The sequence below is a fragment of the Plecotus auritus genome (genome assembly GCF_963455305.1).
Source record: "Plecotus auritus genome assembly, chromosome: 8".
Classification (NCBI taxonomy): Eukaryota; Metazoa; Chordata; class Mammalia; order Chiroptera; family Vespertilionidae; genus Plecotus; species Plecotus auritus.
The window spans coordinates 72853951-72872343 of record NC_137782.1 but is presented as its reverse complement, the minus strand read 5'-3'; the positions used below and the strand labels follow the sequence as shown (position 1 = coordinate 72872343).

Here is an 18393-nt window from a genome sequence, read left to right as displayed (position 1 = left end):
TGCAGAAACTGTCACCATTGACTTTCAGGAAGGGCTGAGGTGGGACCCTAACAACATCTCCTAAATAAATAAACTTGGTTAAGGACAAAAAGAGGACTCAAGAAAAGGAGAATTACTGATTTCTGGATCAAAATGTACTGCTTTCTAAGCAAAGCTGTTCCTTATCTTGAAGTTTGCTCAGGTAGCAAATGTTTTAAAAATCATGCCTCATCATTGTCAGCATTTAATAAAATGTAAAGCTAGAAAGGACTTCAAGGGCTTATATGATCCATCTTAAATGCACTAACCAAGGCTCCCAGCATTAATCATAATACCTGAACACACACACACACACACACACACACACACACACACACTTTGATTCCATGCGGGCAGGGATGTTTACCTAATTTGATCACTGATATGTCCCTAGCACCCATACCAGGGTCTAGAAAGCACATGTTCAGTACTAACAAATAGTTGTTATCTCATTTGTCACATGAACCTTTGTGAGTCCGTCCCCAGCAGACAACCTGAAATGTTTGGTCACTTTAAATGACAACTGAGACAGCCATTAGGCCTGGAGCTCTGGGCCTAATTCCCAACCTGGACCCTCTTGCCTGTCTGAAGCCTATGGACCAGTCTAAGAAAAAGTGGTTTTAAATGTATCAAGTAAAACACACCAGCTTATACAAAGGAAACCAATTAAAGTATAGTTATCAAAATGTTTTAATGTTATGGTTATAAAGCATTAAATAACAATATCTTGGGAAGATCTACCATAATTTCAAAGTAAGGAGTATAAATGACTTTGAGATATCACCAACCAATGTAATGTAGTGATTTCTGTGTATTCTACAGTGCTTTGGTGCCTGTGTTCAGAACTGAGGGAATGCTACCTTTTATAGGAGGTTAGTAAAATCCAAAGGTATAATTTTTTTCCCATCCAAGTTCATGGACTTCCCCACCTAAGTAGTTTACTGGCTGGGGGTGGGGAGAAATCCCTGCACAGAAACACTATAAAATCAAAATAAACTGACACAGAAAACTGGATACCAGGTTTAAAACCCTTGCATCAGACCCGTTGGGTCTTTCTTGAGCTTGTATGGGAGGTAAAGTCAGAATAGATGTGTTAAGAATTACGCTAGGAAAATGGCATCAGTAATACCTTTTATAGAGCATTTCCAGTGCACCAGGCAATGTGCTAGAGACGTAATGCACTGTCATGAATCTGCAAATAACTTTGTAGCGATGGGCATATGAGCTCTATTTTCTGATGAGAATATGAGCACAGAGAAGCCCAATAATTTGGCTAATGTTGCAGGTAGGCTAATAGCAAAGGATTTTAAATATATATATATATATATTTATTGATTTCAGAGAGAAAGGGAGAGAGAGACAGAAACATCAATGATGAGAGAGAATCATTGATTGGTTGCCTCCTGCACACCGCACACTGGGGATCGAGCCTGCAACTGGGAATGTGCTTTGACTGGGAATCATACTGTGACCTCCTGGTTCATAGGGCGACAGTCAACCACTGAGCCACACAGGCCGAGCGTTAACCAGTTTTCATATTGTTATACAAAATTACCTGGGGAGGGTAATAAACTGCAGAGATTCTCACGTAGTCCAGGATGATGTCCTAGAACTGATGTTTCTTTTTCGGTGGCCCCTGGGATGATTCTAATGCAGGCTGCTTGCAAACTGCACTTTGACACTAACGTAAAGCTGTGTCTGCCTCTTTCTGAGGTGTTTCCTCCAGGGAAGTGTTTGTGCCCAATGCCAGCCTGGATGACCTCCAGGTAAAACACCCCAGCACACGCACACAGCAGGCTGCCTCCATCTGATGCTGCAGGGCATCCCCTCCATGTCCTTTCCCATCCTCCACCTTTCTCGGCTGCCTCCCATACCCACATGGCTTGGCCACCTCTTTGTTAATGAAAAGATTGGGCAATTGGCTAGATGTCAGTGGTCATAGTTTAGACTGGAGAACAAAGTCTCCCCTGCCCCCTGAGAAAGCTTCCAGGGAGCTATTTCCCAAATATAGGGGAACCCTGCCAAGAACCCCACTCAGAATTTAAATGAAACTCATGCTCCCCCAATAGAAACCTGCATAAGGTTGCTCCAGCCAGGCTTTTCCAGGCTGGCAGACCAGCAACCCGACTCAATATCCGTTTGTGCCCAGAGGCATTTGTGTTTAAAACTCCAGTAAAAAATGAAAAATGACAGTTAAAGGGATTATTGAGCATCTGTGGTTTTTCTGTTTGTTTTCTCTCATCTCTGATCTTGGGGAGCAACACAGAGAGATGAGCTACAGCCTCGGCATGTTCCTGGTATAGTAGCAGCTGTGAATTGCAAAACAGTGACTCTGGCCATGAAAGGAGCCCAGGACTGAGACATGGGGACTGATTCAGTGCCTCTGGACTCCTGGTCTTCCTGCCCAGAGATCACTGCCCCTGCCCAAACAGCAGCCTCCCACCCCAATTTTGTTTAGTTGATAATGAAGATGAAGACATGGCTGAGAGAAATAAAGTGAGGAGCAAAGAAATTAGGCTGAACTTGAGACCTTTTTCTAGCTAGCTAGAAAAAGATGATGTGATTAATAACAGTGATAGTCATAGTACTACAGCTTTTATGCATACTGCATTTTGCAGGTGGAAAAATCAGTCTTAAGTTTGGGATTGAAAATATTTGGATCTTAGCCTGGCTGGTGTGGCTCAGTGGTTGAGCATCAACCCATGAACAAGGAGGTCATGGTTCAATTCTCAGTCAGCGCACATGCCCCGGTTGTGGGCTTGATCCCCAGTAGGGGGCGTGCAGGAGGCAGCCGATCAATGATTCTCTCTCATCATTGATGTCTCTATCCTTCCCTCCCTCTCCCTCTCTCTAAAATCAATAAAAAAGTAAATTTGGATCCTAGAAAGATTTAATTCGTCAGCTTAGACACAGGCATGTGGCCACATGACAACTTTCTGAAAAGAGCCAGGGCACTGTGTTCTGTTCAGAATGACCTGCGTGTGTGCTGTTTTCTTGTCCATCCTCCACAATAGCTTCTAAGTTGTCAAGTTTACTGCTGTATACCCAACACTTGGCCTGCACTCAGTGGGTGCTCAGAACCTGTTGAATAAATGACTAAATGACTATCAAAACTGATAGAGTCCTATGCTTTGTGAAAGTAAATTTTAAAAAACAACACAAATTTACTGTTGTAAAAGTAAATATGGAATTTTCAGATGTATGGCTCAAATTTCTAAAAGTTTTTTCTAAAGGAGTTATAGAAATTAAGGTTAACTTATTGGTACATGTAAGTGTTCATTTGTCCCAAAATCCTTGGATAATTCCAATAAATAATGAAGTTTGTAAAAAAAAAAAAAAAAAAAAAGAATACATGGGATGCTAAAAAGGAAAGGCTTGTCCAGTTTGGTCCAGGGGGTAAGATGATCACAGATGATAGCAGAATGGAATAAACCATGGGGAGATGTTCACAGGCACCAAAGGCAGCTCCTTTTCCCTGTGAAATGTGCAACTTTTATGAGAAATTGGGGCTTTTTCCTCACTAGTACCAGACAGACACTGAAGAAAGTTGATTCAAAGGGAAAGACTGAGGTTGAAAGAGCAGCAAACACATGGGTAACAACAGCAACTGGCTGACGTTTATCAAGTTTTGCTGGGATCCTGGACTTCTAAGGATACACTACTGCCAGCAGTTGAAGGCTGGAGGGGATGGACTCATGCTGCCTCTTACGTGGTGGAGACTGCATGGGGGTGGTGGATGTCCACCTTAACACCAGAAGATAGACTTCCTCTCCCCCAACTTAGATCTTCTAAAAAATGATTATTTAGGAAATGTGGGAAATTCAAATAATGAAGTTTCAATAAATTACATTTTACTTCAAATAAAACTCCACCTAGGCTACCATGTTCAGTCCAGCTTTTTAATATATTTTTTAATTGATTTCAGAGAGGAAGGGAGAGGGAGAGAGAAATAGTAACATCAATGATGAGAGAGAATCATCAATCGGTTGCCTCCTGCGCGCCCTCTTCTGGGGATCGAGCCTGCAACATGTGCCCTGATCGGGAATCGTACTGGTGACCTCTTGGTTTCTGTGTCAATGCTTAACTGCTGAGCCACACCCAGCTGGGCCAGTCCAGCTTTTTATCCAAAGTGAAATACCAAACTCAAGACCAAGAAGCGTCAGAGGCAATATTAGACCAATTGTTCAGAGGTGCCATCATTAAAACGATGTATAATTGCCAAAGAAATCCATGTTCTGTCACCTGGAAAGGCCCACATCCCCTTCAATGCCGCCTGCCCATCCTTTGCTTTTTCTCCTGCAGAAATGAATACCCCAACTTCATCATTCCCCTCCCCACTCTGGATGCCAAAGAAACCATTTTAGGTTTGTTTTCTTGTTTCAAGAAAGCAGCCAAACTTTAGACTGTAGTGTTTTAATTCATTCTGAAAAACAAACTCACATGGATTGATTGATTCTTCAGGTCCGCTTAGTTGGACCTGGCACACTGTGAAGTCCAAACAACTCTGCAGAGTGGCATTGACCAGGTGCTTGTGCTGCAAAGTCACTGGGTGCAGGTAGCCGTGGAACATTCCCAAGACAATCACTAGACATGCAGAATGCCAGCCAGAAGCGTGGGTCACTTTCAGGGGTCTTGCCGCAGGGAGCATGAGGTTGTATTTCATGTGCATTGACAATTGTGTAGGGTAAGCCAGCTGCGTTCAAGGGACCAAAGCACCCCCATTTCTCTGAACCTAAAGGGGTGTTTTCCCAAAGGGAGTGTCTTTCCAATCTATAAAGTTTGGGGCCAGATACCCCTCTGACTTTTATGTGTTGCTCCTTTAAGAGTCAAAGCCAAGCCACCATGAGCATGAAAGGTGGCTGACCCCCCTATTCCCATTCTCCAGCATAGAGAGAACAACTGCCACTCACCCCCTGCATCCAAAAAAATCCCTCCATCCCTGGGTTTAAGCATGGACACTGGCCAAGCAAGCCTTGGATACCCAGGACTGCTGGATTGTAGCTATGTTGGTGTATCCCATGTACAAGGTGGTAAAGTGCTTTTGTGTCTCTATCTGATCCAGGTGGGGGACAGGGTTTGGGACTGCCTGCCTAATGGCCCCTAGCCCATGTGCTTATATTGGGACCGGTCCCTAGGGATCTGCACCTGGTTGGCAGTCATTTTGTGGTGGATGTGGTAAATCACCAGTGTTACCACAATGACCAGACCCAAGATGAGCCCCAAAATCAGGGGCAAGGTTTCCTCCAACTGTTCCTGTTCATCCACCTGGCATTTATGCTCTGAAATGGGAAAGAAGAAGAAAAACAGTGAGCTCCTGTCCAAAGGCACTAAATCATACATCCTCCTACCAAAATTTAAAGGCAATGGAGATGAAAATCTCTCTCAAGGAAACTTTGGGAAGACCTGTGTGTTTTGTGAGTGTGTGTGTGTGTGTGTGTGTGTGTGTGTTTTCAGGAACAATATTTCCCCAACAAACTCTAAGGCTGAATCACATATTTTTGCATAATATAAAATAAAAATACACCAATTAAATAAAGCAACATTCAGTTACTGGATTCCTGGCCAATGTCAACAAAATATTCAGATAATTTTTTCAATTTTCAGAGTGTCCAACACAACCACCATCATTTTTATTATTAGTTTGATTGTATAACTTTTTCTTGAAATATAATGTACACATAGAGAATTGTACAGAAATGTACACATAGAGAATTGTACACAGCTTTAAAAACTCTGAAAATACCAAGTGTTGGCAACTACAAGAAGCAATTGGAACTCTTATACATCATTGGTAGAAAATGGTACACTTTATAAAACTATTTAATTCTTTCTAATTAAGATCAAGAAACCTGTCAGACACAAAATAGTACATATTGTGTGATGCCATTTACCTGTTTAAGAACCGGTAAAACTAAGTCTATAGTGATTGAAATAATAAAAGTCCTTATATCTGGCAAACAGGACACAAGGGAATTTTCAGACGCGATCTATATCTTGATCTAGGTGAGAGTTACCTGGTTGCAAGTACAGGTAAAAATGCATTGGGTTAAATACTTTAGATTTGTGCATTTGAATACATGTAAATATACTAAAATCTTAAAAGAAAGTGCAGAGCTTAGTGAATTTTTACAAATGAATACCCCATGTAACCAGCACCTAGATCAAGAAAGAAAATGTTACTAGCACACAGGGTGATTCAATCTTACTCTCTTAAAATTCAAAAGTTTCATAGCCCTATGTCTCCATTTTCACATAGAATCAGAAAAGCAATTTTGGGGAAACCTGGTGGTCAGATTGTTAGTAGCGGTGACCAGAAGTGCATGCCTAGCAAACAGTACATGTTTACTTGGGCTTCTTTGCTCCCTGTGGGTAACGAGTGGCCTTTCACCAAACTTATGAGCCACAACTGGATAAAACAGGCTTTAGATATCTCTTTATAAAGACCAAGTTCTTAAGTAAAGATGACCCAGTGAGTGCTTATTGAATGACTACTATGTGCCAGGATGCTCCAGAATCCCTGTTGATACAGTCCTCCCTCTCAACTCACCTGAGACCAATAAAAAGAATCTGGAAAATAACAGGCAAATATGCAGTTTTCTAAAAGCTCATACGTAACATGCCTGGTTCCTAAATTAATTTTCAGTCCTAAGTACAAAGAATGTCTCATTTAATCTCCATAACAATCCTATGCAGTAAACACATTACACCCATTTCACACATTAGATAACTGAGGTATAAAGAATTAAGGAATTTGCCCAGGGGTAAATGAAGCCCCAATCTGAACTCAAATAGCATGACTCAGCATAGTCAGGGCAGTACTGAGCAGACATGAACTAGGGTTAGAGTCAGTGTCAGGTACTTAGAAGACCTGAGCCACTGGCATTCAGAGGCAACCAAATCACAAGGTGGGAAGGAAGGAGGGCTCTGGGCTCTGTAGATCTATGTACTGGTCATGAAAATACCTTCAGTTTCTGAAAAATCAGTGAGATGGAAACTTATTACAAAGGGGTATGAAGATACTTTTGGGGATGATGGATATGTTGATATTTCTAAGTTATAGTGATAGCTTCATAGGCTTAGTTCTAAGTCAATATTTAGCACATCATACATTTAAATATGAATAGTTTATTGTAATTAAATTATACCTGAATAAAACTGTTTAAATATGTAAACATATACATAAATACATTCCCCAACTGAAAAAAAATAATAGTTTTTTTTAAAGATATTTTGGCAAATGTTAGGGATTATTAGCACTAAACTGAGCCTTTTTATTACAACCAGAAGGACTGAAAGAACGAGGAAGGGACTTGTTTTTTTCACTCTTTGATTCAATTCTAATAAGTCCAACACTTTGACTATTAGCCTGTGGTCAAATATATCCATTTCCCAGGGAAAAGACTTGTGGTTGTTACAAGGTGCACCGGGGATAGCTGTGGGCCTAGAACTTTATAGTCAGAAAGCTGGTTTTTCCCATGATCCCGCATTGTATCTTTGAAGAGAACAATGAACAGAAATGGAGTCCCTGGAGTAGGGATTTTGTTAACAACAAAGGTTATTTGTTTTCCTCACTACAACACACTGTTGTGTGTGTTTTGTTAACACAGATTGTGGGGTTTGCTCAATTTCCATGTGCTGGCTGCAAATTCATACTTTGATATTCATAACAAACCCCCTTCAACCACATCTGAGTTTATATTAATGAGGGGACTTTTGGAAGGCCCCCCAGTCACCTAAGGATGGGGGGCTGGTTGCCAGGAGAACCAGCCCTGTGATTAAAATGTTGAAACTTTTGGAGCCTAAAACACTGATTTCTGGGTGGGGAGAGGCCCTAGAGATTGAATTCAATCACCAATGGCCAGTGATGTAATCAGTCCTGCCTCTGCAATGATACCTCAATAAAATCCCACAAGGACTGGTCCACAGAGCTTCTGGTTGGTGGACACAAGGATATATAGGGATAATGGCACACTCAGAGAGGGCATGTGCCCTGACCTTTTATAAATGGGTGATCTAATAAAGTTCTGAGAGCCACTCTAACGAATTAATCGGACCTGAGGAGAAGGAGGTGGAAATCTTCAATATATAGCAGGTTGGCTAGATTGCTGTCTGAAGTGGGGAGTGGGTAGTCTTGTAGGGCTGAGTTCTTAACCTGTGGGATCTGATGGTATCTCCAGGTGGATCGTGTCAGAATTGAGTGGAATTGTAGGACTCCCAGTTAGTGTCAGAAAATTGCTTGGGAAAAAAATTGGTTGGGGAAAAAAACACTACATATCAGATTTGGTGCCAGATATATTATTCTTAAATAGATAATAACTTTGGTGTAGTTATGAGAAATAACATCTTATATCCCATCTTTTTTTTCCCAGAGGAGAAAAGCACAATGTATTTTGGCATGAATACATTGCCAAATTAAATTACTATTGTGTTTTTTGTTTTTCTTTTCTTTTTTAAAAATTTTATTTCAGGGAGCAGACAAGAGGGCTAGAAACATTAATGATGAGAATCATTGATCAGCTGCTTCCTGCATGCCCCCCATTGGGGATTGACCCCCCATCCAGGGCATGTGCCCTGACCTGGAATCGAACCATGACCTCCTGGTTCATGGGTCAATAGTCAACCACTGAGACACACCAGCCAGGCTGTGTTTTATTTCTTAACAAAGTTTTTTGTTGTGTTAGGGAAAAAAACTGAACTAAACACAGCACAGGAAGTGCTTTCTAAAGGGAGTATTAAACTATGGACATTTCAAAAATAATCATGGGAAATAAGAGGATGTCAAAAAGTATCATGAAAAATACTGAATCCCCCATCCTCATCCATTCCCTTCCACTAAGAGGTCATCGGAAAACACAGATATTTACATTACGATTCATAACAGTAGCAAAATTACAGTTATGAAGTAGCAACGAGAATAATTTTATGGTTGGGGTTCACGACAACATGAGAAACTGTATTAAAGGGTCGCAGCATTAGAAAGGTTGAGAACCACTGCTCCAGATGCTTATACAGGAGGCCCTGAGGAGCAACTACCCAGGGTGACATGTTTCTTGACTGGGATGTTCCACACATCCCTTGGGATGAGCATCAGCAAACCCTCCCTGGGTGGTGGCATGGCAGCTAGCCACGGGGCACCTACTGATGAGGAAAATAAGACATTTTTGGCAGGGAGACCAGCAGCCTGACTCTGAACCTAGTTAATCAGTATCCCTAAAGAACATTCCTGTTAGCCTATAGTCTACTAGTCACTGCCCCTTTTTCAATTATCTGGTCTTGCAAGACCCATTTACCTAAATACTCGAGGCCATAAACCATGAACAATACACAATCCCCAGAGGGGGTTATCAGTGCTGGTGCCAGGCCAGGCCTTTAGGTACTGGGTCTCAGTCCTACATCCCAACTCATGGGGCTTTTTGCAAAGCCTGCAAAAGGTCCAGAAGTCTGATCCTTATTTGGGGGACAAAGAAACCAAAGGGTGTAAAGAGAAAGCTTCCTCCATATTGGCTTGCTCAGGATTTGGAAACAGGTTCCCCTGAGTCATGGTACTAGTACATCTGGAAATAAATGGGTTTTTCCTGTATCTCCGGGTACGCCTGTGTATTTTTCAGTCGCCTGGTAAATTCTGTAACACTACTGGGGATGGTATACAGAGGAAGGTAAGGCTCATTCATTTCCACTAGAACACAAGTTGTTTTTCCCATAGTTCTGGGTAAAATACAGACCAGGTGGCATCTCCCGTTCATGTCATTAGCAGCAATGACACAAAGCTCATGAGTCCAAGGTACCCAATGACCTTTCCAAAGGTGCCTCCTGCCTCCACATGTTGGTTATAGTTGTTGAGCAAAAGCAGCAGAGGCTCTCAGAGGCGAAGAGCACAGGACCTGATACCCAAAGACAGGTTCTGGCCCCAGCCCCAGCAGCCAGTAGGAGTGCAGCCTTCACCAATAATTTCACTTCTCCCAGCCTCAGCTTCTCCACTGTCAACAGGGGTCTCAGTACCTTCTTCACAGGTTGGTTTGCTTGTTTTTTCCTCCTCAAAAGAGAATTAAAAAGGAACCAGCCTATATGGGGTACCGTGCCAATGCCTGTAAAACCTGAATTTTTAATAAAGAGGAATGGAGGTACCCTTCATGTTCCATTATGTTTCTTCTGTCATTATGCATGAAAGTTGCCTTTAGTTCAAGCCATTACATGCTCAGGCTGATTGTCCCCTCCCAGTGCCGCATCCTCCACCCCATCACATACAGGAATCTCCTGGGGCCCTCAAAGGGACACACAAGGAATTAACTGTGGGAGGACAAATTAATCCACCCTAACTGAACAACAGGGCTGCCTTGAACTGTGGGAAGGTAGACAGCACACAAAGTGTATTTGTTATGGAAATGAGCCAACGTGGCTGCCGCATATTGGCCCCTGGGTGGTTTATTTTCCCACTGAAGACTGAGATCCATTAGCTGAAAAGCCCGCTGGTGCCAAACTCAAATTTTTACACATCCAATTCTTTTTAAAACAGCCCAAACAAGCAGATTTTTAGCCATTTAGAGCCTACCTGCTTCGCATAATAAACCTCAACCAACAGCTGTTACCCATTGATAAGCTAGGGCCTTGTAGCTATATGGCTTGAGCCTCTTTGCTGCCCCTCAGAGCTCTCCAACTCCAGAGACTCCTCACTGTGCTACTCAGTGACAGACATCACCTAGGCACGGTAACCCCCTCTTCAATACTCCTCCCCCTCTGGATGGTGGTGCTTAGGTGCCTCCCTCTGGTCAGCCTCATGCTGTGAGGAGCTTCCCTTCTCATGCAACCATGTCCAAGCACCAATAAAGCTTGTGTGTTACTGCCTCCCATGGTCGTATCTTTTCCACAGTACTCCCTCCACAGACCAGGAGCATGGCGGGGGCGGGGGCGGGGAGGGCAGGCAGGGAGGTTGGCTAGAAATGGAGCACCATGGGCCCTGCCCCAGACCTACTGAGCCAGACTCTGCCTGCATGCTAGCACGATCACCGCAGTTGTACACCTTGCAGGAGATTCCTGTGCGCACTGCAGCTAGAGACTTTGCTGGGCTCGGAGACTTTCACTTGGGATTGGTGTAGTAACCAAGCTCAGTGCTCCAAAGGGATTTGTGTGATAAAGACATCAACCCCCATTTGGGCTGAGAGAAGCCCCTGAAAGTGTCCACTAATCCACTTCACTGACCCTTCCTTCCTTGTTTTTCTCAGTCTAAGCAGGCAGGTGTGAAATTGCAGGCTGCCAGGTATGCCCCCCTTACATAGGGAAGAGATTCTTCATTGGAAACCCCGATGCTGTGGGTCCTGCACGCACATGACCAACTGCATGTACACACCCTGCAGTGAGCATACAGATATGACCAGATAACTCCCCCCACCGCCCCCCTACGTACACACAGGCAAGCTCCACTCACACTCACACAGCCATCCACAACACAGCCAGGGCCTCCTGAGGGTCTATTCTGGGGAATGGGGACCAAATAAAATGGTATCTTACAAAATCGAATAAAATGGTCTCTTACAAAACACAGCAGGAGTCTGAGAGGCTCTGACAAGGAGGAGCCAGGAACAAAAGAGCCCCTACCATACAAAGGCACATCGATCCAGTGAGTGACTCTGAATAGGGCTTGCCTGCACCTGAAGCTACAAGGCTTAAATCCCAGGGCACCATACAGAAGGGGACATCCTAATTATTACCCAGAGAAGCCTGGTGAGACAGGTGCAATTTTCTTGTGCTTAATATATCTGCATTTAGGACGTTATATATGCTTAGGTACAAACACTCCAAGACTATCATGCCCACCAGGAACTGGAAGTGGATAAAAAACTGCTTTTCAAACAAAAGATGTCATTAAGTCCATGCCATGAACTTCAGCAGTTTTTAGGAAAGTAGCTCTGGTCCTTATTCAGAATTCATTTACTCTGACATTGTGCACAATTCTAAAAATCTAAACTGAGATTTGATTTCTCAGTCCATGAATGACTATAACCACCAACTTAGAATTAACCCAGAGTGGATTAGAGCAAGATTTTGGTAAGAAACTAGTAAAAGCAGCAACTACAGCACCAGTAGTACCAAGAAGAAATGGAGTGCCTAAGAACAGCTGACCAGCAAAAAAAAACAAAAGGCACTAGAGACTATGGGAAGGACCCATATAAACTCAAAAGCATCTATGATAAGGACCCTGGGGACTGATACGACACAATCCAAAATTTTCATAATAAATTCCTGATCATCAATAATCACAAATCTAATTATATTTAATTATTTTTAATATTTTCAGTTTAAGACAGACATTATTACATGTATAAATAATTCTGTAATAAAACAGATTTTTTTAAAAAAAAACTTTAAGGTCTTGACACAGAGCTTAGTTGCAATTTTGAAGAAAATACATTAAAATGGAATAGGCCATCCTTCTCTGAGAACAGTTAAGTGTGGTGCTGCTTTACTAAATCAATTAGATTCTGAGTCGCCTGGCATGGAAGCATTTGGAAGTCTCTATTAATTGAGTGCACAGCTTCTGAATATCAATTCAGCCAAAGTTAGCTGGGCATCTGCAATGTGCCAAGCACTGTATTAGCTGCTAACCATACAAGGATGAAAAAGAAGCAGGCCCTTCTCACAAGAACATAGGAATTCTCAAATACCTTCTAAATGATCATGTGGTGGTGGGGGTGGGGGTGTATCTATTCAGTTTGGTTTGAGTGGGAGGTGCATTTTATGAAAGCTGGATTCACTGGGAAATGACAGTGATTTGTGTGTGACACAGATAGGGACTGTCTAATATCCTGAACATTGGAATAACTGTATTCATCTGGGGAGCCCCAGCCCCAAAAAAGTCATCCATAAAGCAATCAGAATTTCTCTCCATTTTTTAACCACAAGGAGTCAACAGAATATGTACCTGTCTTTAACAACCTCCCCCAGACAAGAGAGAGAGAACAAATGAAATGAAGAATTCACTTGCCCTACATTTTCCCAGTGTAAATTGTGGTTAGACTTGGACAAATTGCAGAAAGGTGAGCTCTCTTCATGCCCTGCCTCTGCTAGGAGGCAGAGAACCAGGAGAATGGAGATGCCCTGAACCTGCCCGAGGCCCTCTCAGGGGCTAACACAGACGGAGAAGCTTATTTTGTCTACAACCCAGAGAGAGCAGGTCTGGGACCCATGCCTCTCTGGAGCCTTGTGGGTATCCCTCCCACATAGTGAGTTCTGGATGGAGGCAGGTCTTCATAATTCTCTTTCTGTGGTCTCCATGCGACCTACACACACACACACACACACACACACACACACACACACACACACACCTATTGCATTCTAGCCGCACATAAACTTGGACTCATAGTGATAGAAACTACAGCTGGAAGTGTCCGAGAGAACATGGAGAAACTGAGGCCACAGAAGCAAAGGCCCTTCTCTAACCTATGGCTCTCTGAGATTTTTAGCTGCTTCTTGATTGAAAAGATTTAAACCAAAATTGTATATATTTTTCCAAGCTGATTTTCTTACCTTTCTCCCTACCAAGGTTCCCCTTTTGGCAAAGGAAAGGAGGAAGGGAAAGATAAAGAAATAAAGGAAGGGAGGGAAGAATGAAGTGAAGCAGGGAGGGAGAGAGGGAAGAAAAAAGAGACATTGAAGAAAGTTGGTATGATCCAGTTTACAGCCTTTAGTCTTAGAAAAACATTACAGAAGGAGATAGTGTCATGTCAGCCTAGAGGAAATCCAAGCTGCAGCCTGGGACCCTTGGCAGGTCCCTTCCAGGTCCATCCTGATGCCAGCCTTCTCTTACCTCCTCCCATTACCATCCCCACAACCTACCTTCACTGAAGACAAAATCAGAGATGATGTCAAAGGGCTGGATGTGGACTGCAGACAGGATCATGGTGACTGTCTTCTGCGGATCGCTGGAGGTTAGTGAAATGGTCTGCTGAGCCTGACACTCGTAGGACTTTCCGGCTGGTGTGACCAAGGCAGAGAGGCGGTGTGAGTTGGCTGTGTGCTTCCCAGCTGCAGGGAAAACCAAAGCAAAGGTTAGGCCTCTCTGGCTGGCAGAACCCTCCTGGCTCCTAACCTCCCCAGCCAGGGAAATGGCTCTTGCCTGTCAGCTCCAGACCTCGTCCAACCCTCTGTGTGGCCAGGCAGTGTCACCTCGCCAGATCTGGGGCTCTGCCTGTGGCATCAGGTGGTGTCAAAGGACAAATGCACCCATTCCTTCATGAGCAGGAGCTCCTTAAACATTCATTTGGAATTTGGGAAAATTTTGGAATTTCTTTTTAGAAAAGGAGCATGATACCTAAAAACCCAACCCTTTTCACTCTATAAAACCTAGCAACGCAGATCCCAAAGACCCAGAACAGTGACTAGGTTTGCCACATTTCACACTGGTCCCCAAAGAATAAAATATCTTCCTCACAAAGCAGGATTTCTTGTGTCCTGGGAAAATGCTTGAATGCGAATTTTTATGAACATAAAAAAATGCCTTTTTTTTTTTTTTACTGTGATGATAAAGGGGGTGAGAAGGGAAAGATGACATAAATATTCTTTCACGTGCTCAATACAAATCTTTTCCCAGCCCAGGTGCTCAGGTGATCAAAGGCTTCATTATGAATAGATTAGACAACTGAGAAAACTAATCAATAAATTTAAATGTGGTCTTTGACAGTGCCTGCAAATACAAACTTTGTTATTTGAGGAATGGACATTCCTCTGGCCACGATATTTTTGGAGAATCTGGGTGAGTTGTTAAAATGATGGGCAGAAACAGCTCATAAATTAGGTCACGGTTCAGAATGCACTCTGGGGTGGCTTCAGTCGATGACTGCAGAAGGCGTGAGAGCCCTGCTGCCCGGCGCAAAAAGATACTGAAGGCATCAGATCCTGACGGGAAAGTCATACTGCCCCCTTCAAGTTTTAGCGCATGAGAAGGAAAACGGGGAGCAGAAAATTATGCAGCTTTGTCCTTTCCTGTGCCCCTCGAAAGGACAGATCCTAAGAGGTCCCCCCCCCCTCCCCAGGCAGCCAGGGGAGGTCAGGCCCTCAGAGGAGACTCTCATCTGGCATCAGGCCAGGGGTGCCTGGTTGGTCCTCAGCCCGGATTCCTCGCGCAGTAGAGGCCTGAGGTCAGGAGGACCCCCTGGCGCCTCCGCTTTCTCTGAGTTGGGAGCGCAAAGCCAGGATCGGTTTCCAGAAAATTTCCGAATTTCCTGAGGAATTCGGCCTCCGTGCCTGTGCTTTTGCAGTGTCCGCGCTTCCCCAGGCTCCCTCCCCAGCCCTGCTGACCTCTACGCACCGGTGACTGCGTCTTTAAAATGGGTCTTCTCTGAGGAGTCGTAGACAAACTGGACCTTGCTCAGCCTCCACGTCGCCTCGGGGCCCTTGGAGGTGTTGTGACCTTCCTGCCCAGCGGAGAAGGCGCGCATCAATTGCCCCTGCAGCTTCTGGGTGGAGAAACTGAGGGGCGGCCCCTGACCACACCCTCCCAGGAGAGTCTGCGCTCCCCTCGCCCCCCCCCCCCCCCCCCCGGCTCCGAGTTACCTTTACAAACAGCATTTTGAGCGAGTACGCGTGATCCACCCAGAACACCTGCAGCTCCGACTCGTTGTGGCCACAGCGGCCCTTCACCTCAGCTCCCCGGGTCAGTGAGATTTCAGCCTGTTCCGTGATCAGCTGGGAACACAGACGCCCCGCATCCCCTCAGCGCGCCCGGCCCCAGTGGGGGCTGTAAAGGGCTGCGCGTCCATACTCCAGGTTGCGCGCCTGGGCTCTCCTTTGCGCGCGTGATCCCAGGTCTGGGAACATGCGGTTAGAGATGCTCTACGTGCAGACCCCGCCGTTAGGGAAGCAGAGAGAGGGGGTTACTTTCAAAGCAGGCAGAGCGAGCAGAAGGCGTTACAAGCCGGAACCCCCATGCAGCATTCGGGAGCAGCCTGCAGGGGCCAAGGGGGCAAGGCAGGCGACCCAGGCCTTCATAGGGCATTGAGGGTGGGTGCCCTTCGCCCCTGGAGCCCTAGGAGCAAGCTGGGAAGGAAAAGGTTCCTTACATCGACATAATTGCTGGCCCACACATCATAAGGGACAATAAATTTGGCTGCAAACTCTGCCATGAGACAGGTCGTCCCATTTTCCCGCACCACAAATATATCTTTTTCAGGGTTAGTGGAAAGGCCTGAGAGATTTTCCACTTCTTGTTCTGCCGTGATTCGAGCCATTGTATCTGCGGGGGGGAAAAATCCTATCGGTTCCAGGCTCCAGGCTCCGTGAGCCCACGCGTCTGGTGACAAATGGTTGGAGATCCTGGTCTGCCGGCTCTGGGGTGACAAAGTTCCCGACTGCTGTGCGATCTGCGAGCCTTTTCTCTAACCTAGTGTCAACAAATTCAAGCCCATTGCTGTTAATTTATAATAAAAATAAAGTTAAAAATGAAGCCTTTACTCATTTATAGCCGGACTGGCCTTTTTTTTTTTTTTTTTTTTAATCTTAGGATTTTAAACCAAATCTTTCTTACCAATGCTCTGACCCCACGAAAAGGCCGGTATAGCACTGTCTGGGATATGGCATACAGGTGTGTGGCTTTCTGGGGAATTCCTTGCCCCTAGCAGGAAAGCCCTCTGCCCCCTCCTTCCACTCCTATCCTCACCCCCCCTCCTCCTAAAAAAACACGCAAAAATGTTATGGGCCACATCTTAAGCTACCGACTTTATTTACTATGCTGGCTCGTTTCTCTGCAAAGACTGTACTCAGCCCTCGCGATCGCCAAAACGTTACTCACGGAACAGCATTAGGAGAACTCGAAGTCTATTCAAGCTGAGAACGGCTCTTCCTCGGAGATCCATGGTTGCCTTGCAGCGAATGAGGCCAGATGTGCTGCTGCAGAGGCCGTCCGAGAGGGAATCCCTTAAAGTCGAGTCTGGAGTGAGCTGGGGTGAGCCAGTGCGGGGGCGCCAAGAGGGAGGAGGGATGGAGCGCGTGCTCTGCAAGCTCTGGGGAGGACTTGGTGTCGGCTGCCGCACCCGACCGCCCGACGCAGGCTGAACAGGATCCTGCTCACTGCAGGGGAATGAACCCCGCGGCGAGGGAGCTGTCCAGGGCTGCGAGTGCTGAAAGGAATGGGTTGTGTTGCAGGAGTGATTGTGGCTTGGATTGTGCAGAAGGCCAATGAGATAGGGGGCGGGGGTTAAAATGCTCTCTGAGTCTGTTTCCTGTTCGGCCGTTCCATCCGCAAAGATGATTCTGTCCTGAGAAACTTAATGGACTTATTTGATATCCTTACCAAAAACAGTTAGTAGGTGGTGTAGATATCACAATCACATGACTGGAGTCCTGGCTTCTGAAAATGCATCTGACTCCTGAAAGAAAATAGTAGAGCACAAATTGTTGCTGCTTTAGGGGTGGAGGAGTAGGCAGTAAGAGGGAAGGAAAATGCTATGGCAACCGTTTCCTGCATTGGAGACATCTCCTTTTCCCTGCTCTCAATGAGCTCGTGGGTTTAAAGTTAAATTGCTGCCTCCCCAAACAAGGCCATCAGTCAATGATGTATATCCATAGGGCTTCCTTTCCGTGAGTTCTGCTGTCTGATTGCATGAGCACTCTGAACTCTAGGGTCATCTACCTACCCTCATTCATTATATTGTATTTACTGTGCCAAGAGGAATGTAAGTGAACCTGAAGTTTGTGAGGGTCACCTAGGGTCTCTTAGTAATATTTCATAGTTATATAAACACACACACACACACACTGATATTACTGTTCAGCATCTAATGGGGCAGAAAAACAAATACTACTGAGGTAATTCCTATATTTATATTCTTGGTAGCTAACCTTTTCTCTCTCTGTAAGTCAGAATCAGAATACAGTTATTTCAGTAACAGACATCAATTGTAGTGATCTCCAAATATTTTATTTCTTAGAGAGTTTCATTATGTGAATAATCAGTAATATAAGGTCATAAAATAATGATATAAAGGGCCATTGTCAAATTTTATACTCCTACAGCTTTAGAAGGCAGGCAAGGGAAGACATACCTTATTGTGGTTGTATATATCCTAAAACTAAGGCTCAGATAAATTAAATGACCTTCCTAAGTGTCACATGGTCAGTTAGAATTAAAATAGAAAAATCACATGCTTTGACTTTGTAGGGATCATATTTATTTTTTCTTATATAATACTTTGATTCCAAAATATACCATATTTTTATTTCCATAAAAATCTTTACTCAGTGACCAAATAACAAGCTGAGATCTAAACTCTATCATTAATCCACATTCCTGAAATGTATAGAATGCTGTTTTAAATAAATTAATATTTTGATATAATATTTGCTCCATAATGTCTGTGATTATTTTCTCAAACCTATTCCTCT

General features: G+C 44.3%; 1 protein-coding gene across 1 annotated transcript; it reads right to left on the bottom strand.

Moving 5' to 3' along the window:
• Positions 1 to 3905: 3905 nt before the first annotated feature.
• On the bottom strand, positions 3906 to 18082 carry LAMP5 (lysosomal associated membrane protein family member 5). Its single transcript, XM_080683998.1, has 7 exons — positions 18054 to 18082; positions 16802 to 17378; positions 16074 to 16246; positions 15568 to 15699; positions 15323 to 15428; positions 13852 to 14040; positions 3906 to 5297 (listed from the first exon to the last, which is right to left on the bottom strand). Exons 2-7 carry the CDS (start codon positions 16863 to 16865, stop codon positions 5119 to 5121), a joined length of 843 nt encoding a protein of 280 aa, XP_080540124.1. The 5' UTR covers positions 16866 to 17378; positions 18054 to 18082; the 3' UTR covers positions 3906 to 5118.
• Between the last annotated feature and the right edge of the window lie 311 nt (positions 18083 to 18393).

Bases quoted from the DNA above. Each gene is read 5' to 3' on its own strand.
- LAMP5 (XM_080683998.1), bottom strand. From the start codon at position 16,865: ATGGATCTCCGAGGAAGAGCCGTTCTCAGCTTGAATAGACTTCGAGTT. The intron at 15,429-15,567 runs GTAACTCGGAGC...TCCGCTGGGCAG, and splicing joins TCAAAATGCTGTTTGTAAAG to GAAGGTCACAACACCTCCAA. The intron at 5,298-13,851 runs GTAGGTTGTGGG...TTCCCATTTCAG, and splicing joins TGATTTTGTCTTCAGTGAAG to AGCATAAATGCCAGGTGGAT.